Source organism: Vollenhovia emeryi, unplaced genomic scaffold (assembly GCF_000949405.1).
Source record: "Vollenhovia emeryi isolate VEMERY1.0 unplaced genomic scaffold, V.emery_V1.0 DF939120.1, whole genome shotgun sequence".
In the NCBI taxonomy this organism is placed as follows: domain Eukaryota; kingdom Metazoa; phylum Arthropoda; class Insecta; order Hymenoptera; family Formicidae; genus Vollenhovia; species Vollenhovia emeryi.
Genome location: NW_011967246.1, coordinates 4,727,175 through 4,741,695, shown reverse-complemented (window position 1 = coordinate 4,741,695; position 14,521 = coordinate 4,727,175). Strand labels below are relative to the sequence as shown.

The 14,521-nt window shown below is 40.6% G+C and overlaps 3 protein-coding genes across 3 annotated transcripts; 2 read left to right on the top strand and 1 right to left on the bottom strand.

Annotated features, from left to right (window-relative positions):
* Positions 1 to 321: 321 nt before the first annotated feature.
* LOC105570704 (TBC domain-containing protein kinase-like protein) lies at positions 322 to 4,688 on the top strand. Its single transcript, XM_012028141.1, has 12 exons — positions 322 to 721; positions 1,042 to 1,291; positions 1,383 to 1,611; positions 1,694 to 1,968; positions 2,329 to 2,475; positions 2,559 to 2,841; positions 3,040 to 3,217; positions 3,279 to 3,485; positions 3,559 to 3,818; positions 3,887 to 4,011; positions 4,117 to 4,279; positions 4,459 to 4,688. The coding sequence occupies exons 1-12, from the start codon at positions 517 to 519 to the stop codon at positions 4,564 to 4,566; spliced, it is 2,430 nt and encodes an 809-aa protein (XP_011883531.1). The 5' UTR covers positions 322 to 516; the 3' UTR covers positions 4,567 to 4,688.
* A 92-nt stretch (positions 4,689 to 4,780) lies between these two features.
* Positions 4,781 to 9,546, top strand: LOC105570705 (protein broad-minded-like). The gene is made up of 8 exons (XM_012028142.1): positions 4,781 to 6,523; positions 6,605 to 6,942; positions 7,158 to 7,354; positions 7,414 to 7,839; positions 7,909 to 8,228; positions 8,729 to 8,906; positions 8,978 to 9,193; positions 9,263 to 9,546. The coding sequence occupies exons 1-8, from the start codon at positions 4,854 to 4,856 to the stop codon at positions 9,380 to 9,382; spliced, it is 3,465 nt and encodes a 1,154-aa protein (XP_011883532.1). The 5' UTR covers positions 4,781 to 4,853; the 3' UTR covers positions 9,383 to 9,546.
* A 102-nt stretch (positions 9,547 to 9,648) lies between these two features.
* On the bottom strand, positions 9,649 to 13,862 carry LOC105570703 (apoptosis-inducing factor 1, mitochondrial). Its single transcript, XM_012028140.1, has 12 exons — positions 13,571 to 13,862; positions 12,708 to 13,018; positions 12,586 to 12,640; positions 12,342 to 12,502; positions 12,149 to 12,279; positions 11,875 to 12,050; positions 11,620 to 11,811; positions 11,138 to 11,328; positions 10,788 to 11,040; positions 10,355 to 10,509; positions 10,021 to 10,266; positions 9,649 to 9,939 (listed from the first exon to the last, which is right to left on the bottom strand). Exons 1-12 carry the CDS (start codon positions 13,653 to 13,655, stop codon positions 9,868 to 9,870), a joined length of 2,028 nt encoding a protein of 675 aa, XP_011883530.1. The 5' UTR covers positions 13,656 to 13,862; the 3' UTR covers positions 9,649 to 9,867.
* Positions 13,863 to 14,521: the final 659 nt, after the last annotated feature.

The window sequence follows — 14,521 nt, the reverse complement described above, 5'->3', positions numbered from 1 at the left end:
TTTCAGCTTCCTTACACCAAAAGCTAGAAGTTAGGGCTCTCCCTTACTCCTTACTCCACGCTTACTCCACGTATTGTAGACCACGCATAAAACCTATGTGGTCTCGTCTTCACCCGGGCCTTTGGCGATCTGTCTATTAATCTGTGCTCAAACGATTGCTCCCGAATTGCTCCATTAGAATCCACAATTGCTCCACTTCGATGCGCCGTCGCGCGGTGTTTAATACTGATGGGCACGCATGCTGCTTATTCGGTAACTCGCCGCTCTTATCATACTATGGTACGACGATATCAACCAGCGTCGTGCTGCACGAGAAACACGCGTACTAAAGCCGCTTTGTGTGGCTGTTCTGTTGAATGACAGCTGTGAGCGACGGATAGGACGGTCATCGGATATGTCATAAGAAATACGGAAAAGCAGCGATGACGATAAGCGGCAGGAAATCCGAGTCGGAACGGCGGAGTCGGTTCGCATGATCGGGGAGAGATTTGTGGAACTTGACGCAATACGAGCATCATGTGCCCTGTACTCTTGGAGAACGAGGAACGTTGTCTGGGTGGCGTGACCTTCTTCGCGCAAAGCCACCCGGTGGAGGTGTGCGGTAGCAACGGGCTGCCGCTCACGCCGAACTCCATAACCATCTACGGGAAGGCGCAGTTCCTGAAGACCGTCTACCATCCGCATCTCTCCCCTTATCTCGATGTAATTAGAAGCAAGCACGGTGAGTCCTTGGCCGGCTGCGAACAAGTGCGTCCACTCGCGGGAACTGTAATTATTGTCAAATTGGTAAAGATACTCGTCAACGGTGGGTCCGGGTTCAAATCCTGGCCGAGGTGATATCTTTCACAGTGAATTCTTTCCGCACAGTGAATTTAAGGCCGCATATTAGCACAAAAAAATTAAATGCGTATGTGAATTTGCTGTTCCGATGAGTAAGGACTATGTTTTGAGAGACCGGCAAACAATAGGCGCGCAGTTTACTGATATTGGAGAAAGTATACAAAATGTATAATTTTTGTACTATTTTACGCGCATTTGCAGAGAGGATCGTGGTCGTTGCAGAATACAGCGGGGATCCTTTGAGCACCAGACATGACCTAAGTACAGAGGAGATCGTCAAGATAGCCTTTCAGAGTCTCTTGGCGCTGCAGCACATGAACGAGCTGGATCTGGTGCATAGACACTTGAGTCCAGATAACATATTGATTAAGAAAAATGGCGACGTCCAGTTATACAATTACGGATTGTACTACATGACAGATGGAGGAAAGAACGTATCTTTCCCAATCGGGTACTTTCAGATATTCCCCTGTACCAATGTTAATATCAATGGAGTTACCGGCTTGTCATGAAATTTGAAGTAAGATATTCCTCTTTTTCAGCTCTCCAAAGTACACGGCACCGGAGGTATTTCTCACTTCCGGCCCAAGTGGCGTTAAAATAGATTCCTGGTCTTTGGGGATGATCATAGCGGAACAGCTGTTGGGGCAGCCCATTTGGCCCGGTGTAAAACTGTCCCAGTGCTTGAGGAAAGTATTGAGCTTAATATTGTGCAACACCAGCATATTCGAACGTCTTGCCAGGGAAAACAATTGTTTCGACGCTTACGAAGTATGGATTTCCCATAGCGCGTTACAAGTCGTTTACATTACAACGATATATATTTTGTAACGTTGTATCTTTCGCCATGCAGAAGTTGCCAAAGGAACTGAAGGAATTCGTCGATTCGTGTCTGCAAATTTATCCCATCAGGCGCAAGACTCCGGAGGAATTGCTGGAGCTGCCGATATTCGCCGAACACTTAACGCGATGTACGCAGGAGAAGGAGGAAAATCTCTATAAAAATGTTATTGTTAGAAAGATGGACGAGTTGTATTATCTGTGGCAATTAGCCGGCGGTGATATTACTGTGGAACTAAAGAAGCAGAGTCTCATTAGATCAAGGCCACCTATCTTATCTATTCCAAAGTAATTTAAAAATGCGTATATGTGAAGGAAAGTCCCATATTATGCGATAGGTTCCTAATACGAGACAGCGGAGTTCCTGCTAAGTTAATGGGCATCGTCTATTGGTTCCACTGTGAATTTATTATCCTTGGAATGAAATCTGTTTAGTGAAAAATTCATTGTTAGATCATGCAATCGTTGCGAAAAGAGATTTGTGATTGAATTTGGACGTTAAAAACCTGTTGTCTCATATTGGAAGATTATCTTTTAACAGAGAACTTCCCTCTACACGCGTAATAATCATTAATTCAGATTGTTTCATGGGACTTGCAATGATAGATAGATAATTACAACAAATATTTGAAATTTCCTCTGTTTCAGCTTAGTCATACTACTGGGCCAAATGTTCGGTCAGAGGGACACTGCTAGTCTACTCGACGTAAGAGTCGTAAAAGTTCCTATGGAGACTCTTCGCCAGCGTTTAGCTCACATCCCGTACATAGCAAACTATCCGTGGTTGACAAATCAGTTAGTCTATTTATTCTTGACTCGTCTTACAATTAGAATTTATTCCAATATCGCAAAAGTGTTATAAAGATTTCACGTTGCAGAATGCGAGTTCAGGCACAGGAAGATCTAACGAATGCCGCGTCTCAGTTGCCATTAATCATAAGGGAGCGTGACACGGAGTATCAGTTTTACAGGCTTGTCCTGTTTGGTAGACTCTTGCAGGCTTACCCGCTCACTCAGGAGGCAATTATCGAGGAGGCACACAAGGATATACCGCCTCTGGTCCGAGGTGCCATATGGGCAGCTTTGCTTGGTATCACCGGCGACATACATAAGCGTTACGACATGATTGATAAGGAAACGCCAACGCACACTGATCGGCAGGTATAATCGCCGCACATAATAGGCCTGTTCTTTATTACTGCACTACTGAACTAGTGCAATAAGTTAAAATGAAACAAATAGATTACCTCTCATTCCAACTCATTGCACCAGTGTGCACTAGTTCAGGAGTGCAGCAATAAAAAAACAGACCCAATATGACGCTCGACATATAAATGCATTTCGCTGATAATTTGGTAGATAGAGGTGGATATACCGAGATGCCATCAGTACAGTGAGTTACTGTCGTCTGGTGCCGGACACGAACGACTGCAGAGACTGCTAAAGGCATGGGTCAGAAATAATCCACATTATGTCTACTGGCAAGGGCTCGATTCCCTGACAGCGCCGTTTCTTTATCTGAATTTTAATAACGAAGGTACGACGCGTCCAACGTATACTTATGTTCCTTAGTTTGTCATTTAAATTTGGTATTTCAGCTCGGGCTTTCGCGTGTCTGTCGGCCTTCATACCAAAGTATCTCCACAAGTTCTTCCTGAAGGACAACTCGGCGGTGATACAGGAGTATCTGGGCAAGTTTTCCCAGATCATTGCATTCCACGATCCTCAACTAGCAAATCATTTGAAGTCCATAAACTTTGTACCGGAACTCTTTGCCATACCGTGGTTCCTAACAATGTTTTCACGTAAGTTTTTCTGTACGCCTTTAACACGCCGCATTATTCATCGTAATCTTACCAAAGATCACTAACGTTTCAGATGTATTTCCGTTGCATAAAATATTGCATCTATGGGATAAGTTATTGCTTGGAGACTCGTCGTTTCCTCTCTTGGTTGGATTAGCGATATTGAAGCAACTAAGAGACTCCTTGCTAATGTCGGGCTTCAACGAATGTATTCTTCTGTTCTCCGATCTGCCCGAGATTGACATAGAATTATGCGTTAAGGATTCCATGACAATGTATCAAAATACACCCGCTAGCATTACCTACCGAAAACACCAATACAATACAGCGAAGGTACAGCATCAATTGATGTCCGATTTTTCATCGCCTGCATGTTATTACATAAAACTCTCGACTTGCAGGACGCAAATTGGATTGAGCCCGAAGCGGGAACCGAAAATATGCCAAGGATAAGTGTAGACGACTTTTTAAGTCTCTACAACTCGCCGAGTAAAGTTATAGTGGTTGACGTACGTAGCAATATACAGTGAGTATTCGTTTTCGATTGAAGCAAGTACAGCGGCTGTTTGTTACTGTGATAACAAAAATTCCGTTGAGAGAATTTCCTAAATTAATAATCTACCTTCGACAGATTCGAGAGAGGTGCTGTTCTCGGCAGTATTAACATTCCATTCACGAGTGTGCAATTATCTCAAACTCACATCGATACACTCAGGCCGCACGCAAAGCCGCTGATAGATAATAAAAGCAACGCCGTTGTGATTATTGGACCGCATGATCAAAACAATGCGTTGGTAGGTAAATCGTATGAGGGAATATCGAGACCCAGAAATGTAACGAAAAAAAGCACTGAACAACTACTAGAGTTCAGTAATTGAATTATTAAAAATTACTGATGTACAGTAATTTTCTAGTAATTATTTTTACTTACATTTCTATTAGGGGAGATTTGCTCTAACGTATTTTCTAATAGTTTGCAGATTTTCTGGTGAAATGTAATGTCATGGGAGTCTGTTCTCTGCAGGGCGGTATTAACGCGTTGCGCTCCAAGTCCCCGAATATCATAGTACCTGTACGCTAATTGAATTATGTAACTGAATCACTATACGTATAATACTCAGACTTATTCATCGATACAGTACAATCGATGCTGTATAACTTGTAAAATCTTGTACAATTTTGTTATAAAAGGTTTTCAATGTATTGCGTGATTTGATTATTCACAAAGAATATTCTATGTACACGCTCTCGTATGTGTGTGTATACCTCCAGTTGCTATGGCGACGAATGTCAAAACTATGGTTACACGTGCGTTTCGTTGCACCTGTTTAATTCTACTTGCATAACAATTAGCTCAGATAAATAAGCATGGACAAAGGTGTGCCACCGGATCTTCAAAAATGGCTGAGAAAATGTTTGAAGAAGGAGTTCGGGAAAACTATACAAAGCGCAGTGGACAAGGAACAGGTGCCCAGCGATATCGCTTACAAACTCACGCATTCGAAGGACATGACTGCTTTGCTGAGTTCTATGAAGAAGGTAATCACCGAGCAGTACGCGGTGGTGAAACCCTCATCCGCGGCGTCGCAGTCGCAGTCATCGCTTTCCTTCGCGAGCGATCTCGCGGCGGACGATTGGGCCTCACCGCAGGGAAACGGAGAGGAGTACAGCTGCATCATCGACAAGATCAGTCGCGATAAGCCGGTCCACGTGAGATTGGCTGGTTACGAAATTTTATTAAAAATCGAATTGTCCAACATAAATAACAGCTCTCAGTGGGACATTCTCCAGAAGACGCTGCTGGATGGTCTCACGGATGACAGCAGGGCGATATTCGAGGCCAGCATGCAGGTACACGCAAAGCTGCTGAATTGCTCGCAATTAAATTACACCTACGGCAACTTATTGAGCGCGTTCAACGCGCAATATCACTCGCAGAAGGTGCGCGAGACTCTGCCCACGCTAATCTCTGGAATTAATTTCAAGTTTTTCTTGCACGAGAAACTGTTTTGCATAATGCACCTGATAATTCGCTATCAGGAGGAAATGTTAAAAAACACCAGACATAGCGACAAGACAGTAGAAGAAGTTATAGAACAATTTATAGTATTTCTCAGTACGCACAGCTTTGGCAACTCGTTGCAGCCTAAAACCCTCAACATGTTGAACATCATCTCGGTGTTGGAGCCGCAGGCCAAGTGGAGCAAGAGGTGGCTTCACAGTCTCTCTACGAGGAGGACTTTCATCGCTGTCCTGGCCAAGTCTCCGACGTTTCTGCAGAACGTCGTCGAATGCGTTAAGAATGGTTTGACAGAAACGCCCTGTTCCTTGTCAATCTCCGTCATGGATGAAAGCAACGAGCTGTGTATTTCTGGCATTACGATAGAAACCGCGACCTATCTGCATTCTTTGACCCTCGTCTCGCAGCTCTGCAGCTACGAAGCGGGCAGAAAATTGCTCGCAGAGAGTTTGTTAGAAGCGCCATTTGACGTGGCTGAGTTTTTAATAGAACTGCTGAGCTCCCTGAATAAATTAGCAGCAGAAGCACCCAGTGGAATATACAATACTTCTTGCGATGCTCTTCAAAATATACTTAATATCTCAGATATACTGTACAATGTTGAATTTTACCATGCTGCGTTGTGCCGCCTGACGTCTCTTTCTGAAAATAATATAAAGATTTGGCCGCATATATTAAATATTATTTCTCATATGGCGAACACGGTAGACGGTTCGGCATTTTTGACCACGAATTGTAAAGAACATTCGATAAATTCCGAAAATGCACCGTCGAAGTGCCCAGTTGCAGTCATAATGCAATATGCGTCGAATTTATTGAAACAACCGTTTTCTATAATGGATATGAAATGTATTCTAGATTCATTTAATCTAGTAGAAAAATTATTCGACATTTATGACGTTTACGAGGCCGCGCAGGAGCAAATTGAAACGCGGTTCTATCCGGCCGTTGCTAATTTTTACAAAAGATTAAACAAGTGCAGCGTCGAGAATGAGAATAAAATTCAGCAACTCGACAGGTAATTTAGATAGAAAAAAGACAGATTGTATCTCTCAAACGATCGAAACTTGCAACAATAATCTCTGAAATTTTATTGCAGTGTTGTTAAAAAAGTTTTACTAAAAATGGTATCAATACCGCTCGGGTTGCAAGCGCTCGTTAATCAGAAAATAGTGTTCGAGGAACTGATCCGTGGGTCACTCGCTCCTCTAAGAGTGATCTGGAATTTTACCGATATAGTTAGTTTTATCTCATCGGCTGGTTACTTCGACTTGGGCTACAATGTACTCGCAGATCTCGGGCCCCACGTCCTGTCGACTTTGCTGTCGCAAACTTGCACAAACGCAGAGGATCCCAATTTCTTTTACGATCCTTGGGACAGAGAAAACATCGACGAATTTCTGCATATACTTGCATTGTTTTCCCTCAATTTTAATTGTAAAGAGTTTGAAATAACTGTAACAATATTTTTTAGATTGATGGCAGAGAACGATCCATAAACGTATAAATCTGTCTTACAAGTCGTAGACGTAAGGCAAGGTAGAGAAAAAAAGTCTATGACTAAGACAGATTTAAGCGTTTACGGATCATTCTCTACCATCAGCTTTATTATACGAATTATTGAGGGACGTAGAACGTATATCCATTAACAGGTTTCGCCGCGTTTATGGTGACTGACAGCGAACTGGATAATGACGAGGAAAAGGATTATCCCTCGAACTTATCTGAATTATTACAGGCTGCAACAGATAAGGATTCAACTTTCCATCATTTAGCTCTTTTGTCATTGAATACAGTAATTTGGAACTTAGACGCTGGTGCTTATTTATTAAACTCATTGAAGTTCCAGGTAATATATACATGCAACAGAAGCGTGATTATACATGTATGTGATAATGCAATTTTTAGGAAGCGCTGTTAGATATTCAAAGGGACAGCACAATTGTGATTGAAGTTCGCAAGGAACAAACCGATGAGATTGACGAAACTGACTATGAGGAGACAGAGGACAACAATGACGATGATGGTAGTGATGAGCCAAAGCCGAGGAAGGAGTACATAATTGACGATTCCAGTTTCCTGAGACATAACATTTTATTAAAATTATATTACATGACGTATCAAAGAAAGCAATATGTGATACCATTTGAGGAATATGAACTCTTTTCGGAATTTCCACCTCCGAGAGTATACACGGATATGATGGACTTCCGGGAAATCGAATGCGATTCGGAGCTAAACGATCTACTGCAGGAGGAGAGGCTCGGGTTGCTGGACATCAGTTGGGTTTTGCAAGTTAGAGCGGCTCATAAAGCATCGCGATCTCCGATTAAGGTAATGATCATAAAAATAAACTTGATATACAATTACAATTAGAAATTATGGAAATAATTTTTACCTTAGAATTCGATGATGATAAGTTTGTTGAGTCAAATGCACAAAGCCATTCCAACCGCAGAGTGGGTGGAGCAATTTGAATGGCAGGAGAATATAACGTACGACACGGACTATTGGCTTCCAGAAGACACGCATGCAATTGACATAGTTTTAAATTATGCTGAACAACGAGAGATTTTAAAGAACAATGACGTCAGCCAAAAGAGTTTAAAACAATTCATTCATTCTGCCTACATATATATACAGTACAATAAACCGAATAGGTTCGAAGGTTTTGATTGGTTCTTGGCAACAGTGTTCATTATCTGTGATGGAGATTTGGCCAAGTATGTGACTTGATATAAGAATCTCAAATAATTCATTTATTACTGCAGGAAGTAAATCATTAGCACAAAAATATGTTTGAGCCTCAGCTGACCGCGAATTAATACTTGGACAGCTTTATTTAACTTCCGGTGTGGTCACGTATAGTGGCATGCTTGTTTAACCCGTTAAGGCCGAGAGAGCCAATATTTGATCTAACATCTTTTGAATTTCTAAAGAAGTTGGATCAGATATGACCATCTCAGCGTTAATCAATATTTCTTTGCGATGTTTTAGTCACAAAGAAATAAATGGATTAAGCAAGCATTTTAAAGCTATCAACAACAGTGATTAACTCAAGCTAGTCAGATATCATCATTGGCAGGTCTCAGATTGAAAACTTGGTTTTCACCGGGTCAACGTTTCTTTTTCATCGACCCTCAATATTTCTTTCTCATCATCGACCAGTCATCAGATAATATACTAATTAACAATAATTAGACTATAGCAATATTGATTATAGGTGCAAAACTTTTATCATGCAATTAATTCAATTTCCATCGACACTGCTGCTCTGGCCGAAATTGGGCAAAGTTATCGATGAAAAAAATAATGAAGGCACTAGTTCGCAGTTCACTTTTATGCAAGTTTTAGAAACCATGGTTAATATCGAGCTTCCAAACATCAAATATGGATTGAAGGTGATTGAATTTTAAAGAATTAAAAAATTTAGTTACCCAAAAGTATAACGCCTCGACTTTCACACAAAAAGGACGTCTTCGGTGTCGATTGGTGGATGATATTCAATAGGATGTTATCACAATGCTTCTGGGGAATCCTTCCGTGGAGCGAAATAGTTCATTTTTTTGCAATTTGCATTTTGTACCCTTCCGATTATATGGTATATTATTCCGTATCGCTTTTGCAATTCTGCCAGGAAGAGTTGCTGCAGGACTTAACAAGCAGAAAAATGTGGCCGGAAAATATGGTATGCACACGAAATGTAGTTATTTACATTTAATGTCATTAAATAACTTGCCAAGTGCTCTTTCTACAGATACTGGACGAATATCGCTGTCATAATTACATTACGTACATGGATAATTTAGGTCAACGATATAGAAATCGGGTTTTACCGGCAATGACTAAAAATTTAAATTCAGAAGACGAAATATAGACATGCATATCTAATCATCTAGGTACTCAAAAAGTAAGAAAAGGAAAATGCATATTATCGAGTGTTTAAAAAAATTCGCATTTACGCGAAAGAAAATACCTTATAGATCTTTAACACTAAACTAATTGTACATCAATAAAACGACGTATGTATATAACGAGTAACAATTGGCGTTGTAACTAATAAAAATTCCTCTTTTCTATATAAATACTCCCAATTAGCATTAGGTGTAATGAGTGTATGTACACTTTGCACGCGTGCGAACATTTTGTGTACAGATTGTATTTAGAAATTTTTATGTATACAACATATGACCGATACTCATGTAATTCGCATTTATCTACGAAATTCAACGATATGCGAGCTTTCGTTTGCAGGTTTTTCAATGATAATACCTCAGACACAGAAGTCAGACATCTTTTTACATATACGATACAATAATCTCTTACTATTGTCATTTACTCTCTTATTTGTTAACCAAGTAATCAATCTTCGTGAATTGTAAGTAGCTTTGCTACTTCATTTAAATCGTCGTACTTTGTGTTTCCTGCAAGGACCTGAAACAGTATAATTTTATCCAAATAAAGTAGGAGTATTTGAAAAAAATGATAGCACAAATATAGAAACGACAAATTTACCCGTCTGGCAATCGACATTCGATTGAAGATATTCCACAGTACTATTCCTACTACAACATCATCTCGCAGATAGAAAACAACGCCCTTCCCAAAATCTTCGAACTTCGTAGGTTGCTCTGACTTGATGTCATCTCCAGATATTTCTTTCTTTCCCTCTTCCGCGTTATCAACACTTTTCACAATTTGTGACACTGATGACTCCGATTTTTCATTAGATCGCAAATCTTCAGAATTTGTCTTTTGTTCCTATGAGAAACAATACGAGAGAAATCTTAGTTTCACAATTGAATCGCATTTCACCGCGAGGTTTACTTACATCGAAAGAATTACTTACATCGCTAGAATTATTAGCTGACGTCGTGTTTGCTTCCGCCGCTTTCGCAAAAACTCCAACAGTTGGTAAAGATGAGTCTATAATACCTGTCGCTTCGTATCCTACATCAGGTCCCAAGTCGGACCAAAACATTGATTGATGCAAATAAGGTTTACCTAAAAAGAGAAATTGGTTTATATTTTGATGCTTTCACAAACTTATATATACATATATGTATAGAAATACAGGGGGTGGACAAAATAATTTAAACACCTGACTAACACACAAATGTGAACACCTGACTTACTACGTAAAGTGCGCCACATGTAAGCGCCGCACCGTTCATATCTTGGCAGCGGATCCAACATAAACAAATGTGTAATATTTAGCATGGTGTTCACATTATTTTGTCCACCCCCTGTATATACATACAAGTATAAATTTAACGCATTACCTGCACCGGTCATATTTTCGCCCGCTAATCTTCCAGAGGTAACCGCATGATCATGGTGTTCTACTCTTCTTCTGCCAAGTTTGACGTCATAGAAACATGCGGCGTCACCGGCAACCCAAAGGTTGCTTCTCGCTTCCAATTCAGCGTTAACAAGGAATCCTCCTACGTTAGGTTCTGTCTCTAAATTAGAAGTTGCTGCCAAATCTGTATTTGGTTTAACACCTACCGCTATTATCACTTGATCAGCATCAATCTATTTACCAGAAAAGAAAAAGAAGAAATTTGAATTAACGAATGTATTTAATTAATCACGTGAAATTAGACGAGTCTTTTCAAATATATCAACATACAGTCTGACCACCAGTGAGGATAAGGGATAATCGACCATTTTTGTATTTGTAATCTTGGACTTCTGCGTTAGGTACAGTGCGAACACCTTCTGCTTCAGCCTTTCTCGTAGTCCACTCACTCAAATATTCAGGCAAAACTTGTGCCATTATGAACTTTTCTTTATAAATTTGGAAAATATTTTTAGATTTACCTATAATAAAATACACATATTTTATCGTGAATAAATTCTTTCAAATATTTTAATAATAAATTTAAAAAATGTTAGTGTTTAAATAATTTTAATTTTAAGTCTATTGCGAAAAATCATCTCTGAGGGAGATCCAGGCTCAAACCCTTAGCTGAGGTATTATTTTTTGCAATAGACAAAATTAAAGTTATTTAGGCCAACATCCTGTCTTGACTCTTGCTCCTTTATTACTTCATATTTGTGTTCTCACATTAGAACCTTATGAATTTTATTCCTTAAATAAAAAGAACTTACAACTCCTAGCGAGAGCGCAGGAGAGTTCCGAGCCGAGAAATCCACCACCGATAACTACAATATTCTTACATTTTGAATTAGAAACGTTTCTTTCCAAATCGAGAAAATCGTCCTTTGTTCTAAACGTTGTAACTTTGTCTTTTACAGCGGCCTCGGCGGATTCAAATATTGGCAGAGTTTTAGGTGACGCGCCTGCAAAAATTCAGATTTAAATTTTAAAAGATTTTGTTTAATAATTTTCTTACCGAAACCTACCGGTCGCAATGAGGCATTTGTTGTATTTGATTTCATATCCATCTTGAAGAGTTACAGTTTTATTTACAACATCGATTTTTGTTACTTTCCAACCCATAGCTACGGCAACTCCACCCTTATCAGACTCCGTGAGATGAGTAACGCTCGAGTAGAACTCTTGTGGCTCGTAGAATATACTGTAAAATAAATATAAATATTCTGTATGCAAGGAAAAAAGATATTTGCATTAACAACATAACCAGAAGACCGCAGGCTTGAATCTAGCAAAATTTACCTTCTCTGAGTTCCATTCCACTGGTTAAAGCGCAATTGTGCGGTTGTTTCGCTGTCCGTGTTATACCAAAGCTCCTTGGACAACGGCGGCCTCATATACGGAAACTCCTCCTCTTGCGCTACAACTAAAACCTGGAAGAAAGTTCTTATGTACACAAATAGAAAAGGAAAAAGTATAAATCCGTTAATAATACCTTAGCTTTGGGATCTCTAGATTTAATTGACCTAAATGCCGAAAATGCAGCCGTTCCTCCGCCTATTAACAGATAAGGTACCTCCTGGGGTATTAACTTTGATTCTGCTGGAACCTTTACCACGCCTCTAGATCTCCAGTGCCTCCTCCCTTCTTTCTTTTCTGTAAGAACGAACGGGATACGTAAGCAATATATTTCCTCAACATTTCAATTATTGCGTCAAATAATTCCCGATTTAACTTACGCTTGCCTTTTTGTTGAGCTGCCTCGTCATCTTTCGACAAAAACGACGAGGATACCTGTAAAATAAGAGTTATAATAAACGCGGTTCTCAGTAAAGTAAAAACCTTTTTCACATTGTATCACCTTGTACGCAACTCCTGTCACAATCAAGGCAGTGAGCAGGTGCCAGTAGCGGAACTGATATTTCCCATTTTTGCCAGAATCCGAGCCTTTCTCGCTTGGTTGCTTCTGCTGGCCGTTTGGCTTGCAGATACCTTCTTGCGACGCCGGGCAAGTCGCTTCAGCTTCGCAGGGAGGAACTGTTTTCCGCGAATTGGAATATCTAGAGTCGGGCACACATTCCTCTGGCTTGACGGTGGTGCCTGGCGGCTTATGCGGTTTCTTGTTTCTCGCATCGCTGCTGTAGCAGCGTAAGGTGCTAATATTTACAACTCCTGCAATGTTTTCAATTAACTATCAACGGATTATTAAGACAACAAAATATATTGAGTATTAAAGGAACAGTAACTCATTCTCTCTTCCTCTTACAAACATCTAGACAGCAATTCGCAATAAAATGCACAGAATATATCAATCATTATTTTAAGAGAACAACAAAAATATCCCACGAATGAGGAACATAAAAATGCAAAGGAGACAAGTATTTATTGCGTCTACAAACTTTCCGTCTACAAATTTGGGACTACGTATCCAGGTTATGTCATTCGCCGCCCACTTCGGGGCGCGCACGCCGCGTGGAAGATTGTAAACACAGCTCCGGTGATCCAACCGTAATTATCGCTCGCGAGCTTACGCAACCGCAGTTCCGGGTACAATTGAGTACAAGGTGAGGGGAAGAAAGAAGAGGAAAGCGAGGGCACTCTTTAATCGAGAGAAATTGTAAAACAGGCGGGAAATGAGATCGTCCCATCGAGTCCCGAGGTAGTACGCGAGGGGCCTGGAAGGGCACGGAAGGAGGAAGAATCGCCCCTACGGCCGATACGCACCGACGTATTTTACAGGTAGATGGAGGCGACTGGCGTGTGTGAGCCTGGCGGGCAGTCGGCCGACGATTCTACCGCAGGCGAACATCTTCGCCGGAGCCGGTCGTTCTCACGCAATATGGTGGCGCCTCGTCGTGTTTCCCCCCTCAGCTGCTGCCGCCGTCGTTTTTACCGTGAACCGAAAGGATGCTCGCCGGGAGGACGCACGTCGCGCGACACGCCATTTACCTGGACTCTCGCCTCCTGTTTCCGAAAGTCGCACCGAGACGCAGACGGACAACTCCTTCGCACGGTCTCGGAGAGGCCGGGTGGGTGGGCAAGACACGTGAATTTAGAACCCGCTTCGTGGCGGCGACACGCGCGCGCGTACAGTCGTGAGCAAAGAGGTTGCGACAATCTCTTTTTAATGAGTTTACGAACGCGTGATCAACTTCAGAATGCGAATCCACTGTCCGCACTAATGCGCGATGAGCGATCATAAACTTTTATAGTCTTATTTATTTATTTATTTTATTTATTTTGCTTATTTATTTTATTTTATTATTTATAATCTTGATTTGTTTGATGTTATCTCATTCTATCTTAAAGATTTTTATTTCACCTATGAGCCGCATAGAAAATTTAAGTTATGTTCTACATTCATGTTTTGCAAATTTTATTTTAATTGTATATCGTATTCCTAATCTATGAATCTGTATAATCTTACCTTATATCTTATTTTTATAATATTTTCATTCAAATTTAAATTTTTCGCCTACGTGTACTAAAGGGTTATCCCGTAAATAAAGACTTATTTATTTATATTTATGATGGAAATTTTGTGAAATTCTCGGAAAAACGGAAAAATTCGTGGAAATTCCGCGAAATTCTCGGAAAAACGGAAAAATTCGTGGAAATTTCCCGAAATTCTCGGAAAAACGGAAAAATTCGTGGAAATTCCGCGAAATTCTCGGG

What these genes read in the sequence shown, in the direction of transcription:
- LOC105570704 (XM_012028141.1), top strand. Translation starts at nt 517, where the DNA reads ATGTGCCCTGTACTCTTGGAGAACGAGGAACGTTGTCTGGGTGGCGTG. An exon ending in TGTAATTAGAAGCAAGCACG is followed by an intron (nt 722 to 1,041) that starts GTGAGTCCTTGG and finishes GCGCATTTGCAG; the next exon opens with AGAGGATCGTGGTCGTTGCA. An exon ending in GACGTACGTAGCAATATACA is followed by an intron (nt 4,012 to 4,116) that starts GTGAGTATTCGT and finishes TACCTTCGACAG; the next exon opens with ATTCGAGAGAGGTGCTGTTC.
- LOC105570705 (XM_012028142.1), top strand. Translation starts at nt 4,854, where the DNA reads ATGGACAAAGGTGTGCCACCGGATCTTCAAAAATGGCTGAGAAAATGT. An exon ending in GTTTTCCCTCAATTTTAATT is followed by an intron (nt 6,943 to 7,157) that starts GTAAAGAGTTTG and finishes ATCCATTAACAG; the next exon opens with GTTTCGCCGCGTTTATGGTG. An exon ending in TAAACTCATTGAAGTTCCAG is followed by an intron (nt 7,355 to 7,413) that starts GTAATATATACA and finishes TGCAATTTTTAG; the next exon opens with GAAGCGCTGTTAGATATTCA.
- LOC105570703 (XM_012028140.1), bottom strand. Translation starts at nt 13,655, where the DNA reads ATGTTCGCCTGCGGTAGAATCGTCGGCCGACTGCCCGCCAGGCTCACA. An exon ending in TGGAATGGAACTCAGAGAAG is followed by an intron (nt 12,051 to 12,148) that starts GTAAATTTTGCT and finishes TTTATTTTACAG; the next exon opens with TATATTCTACGAGCCACAAG. An exon ending in CTGCGCTCTCGCTAGGAGTT is followed by an intron (nt 11,329 to 11,619) that starts GTAAGTTCTTTT and finishes ATTTTATTATAG; the next exon opens with GTAAATCTAAAAATATTTTC.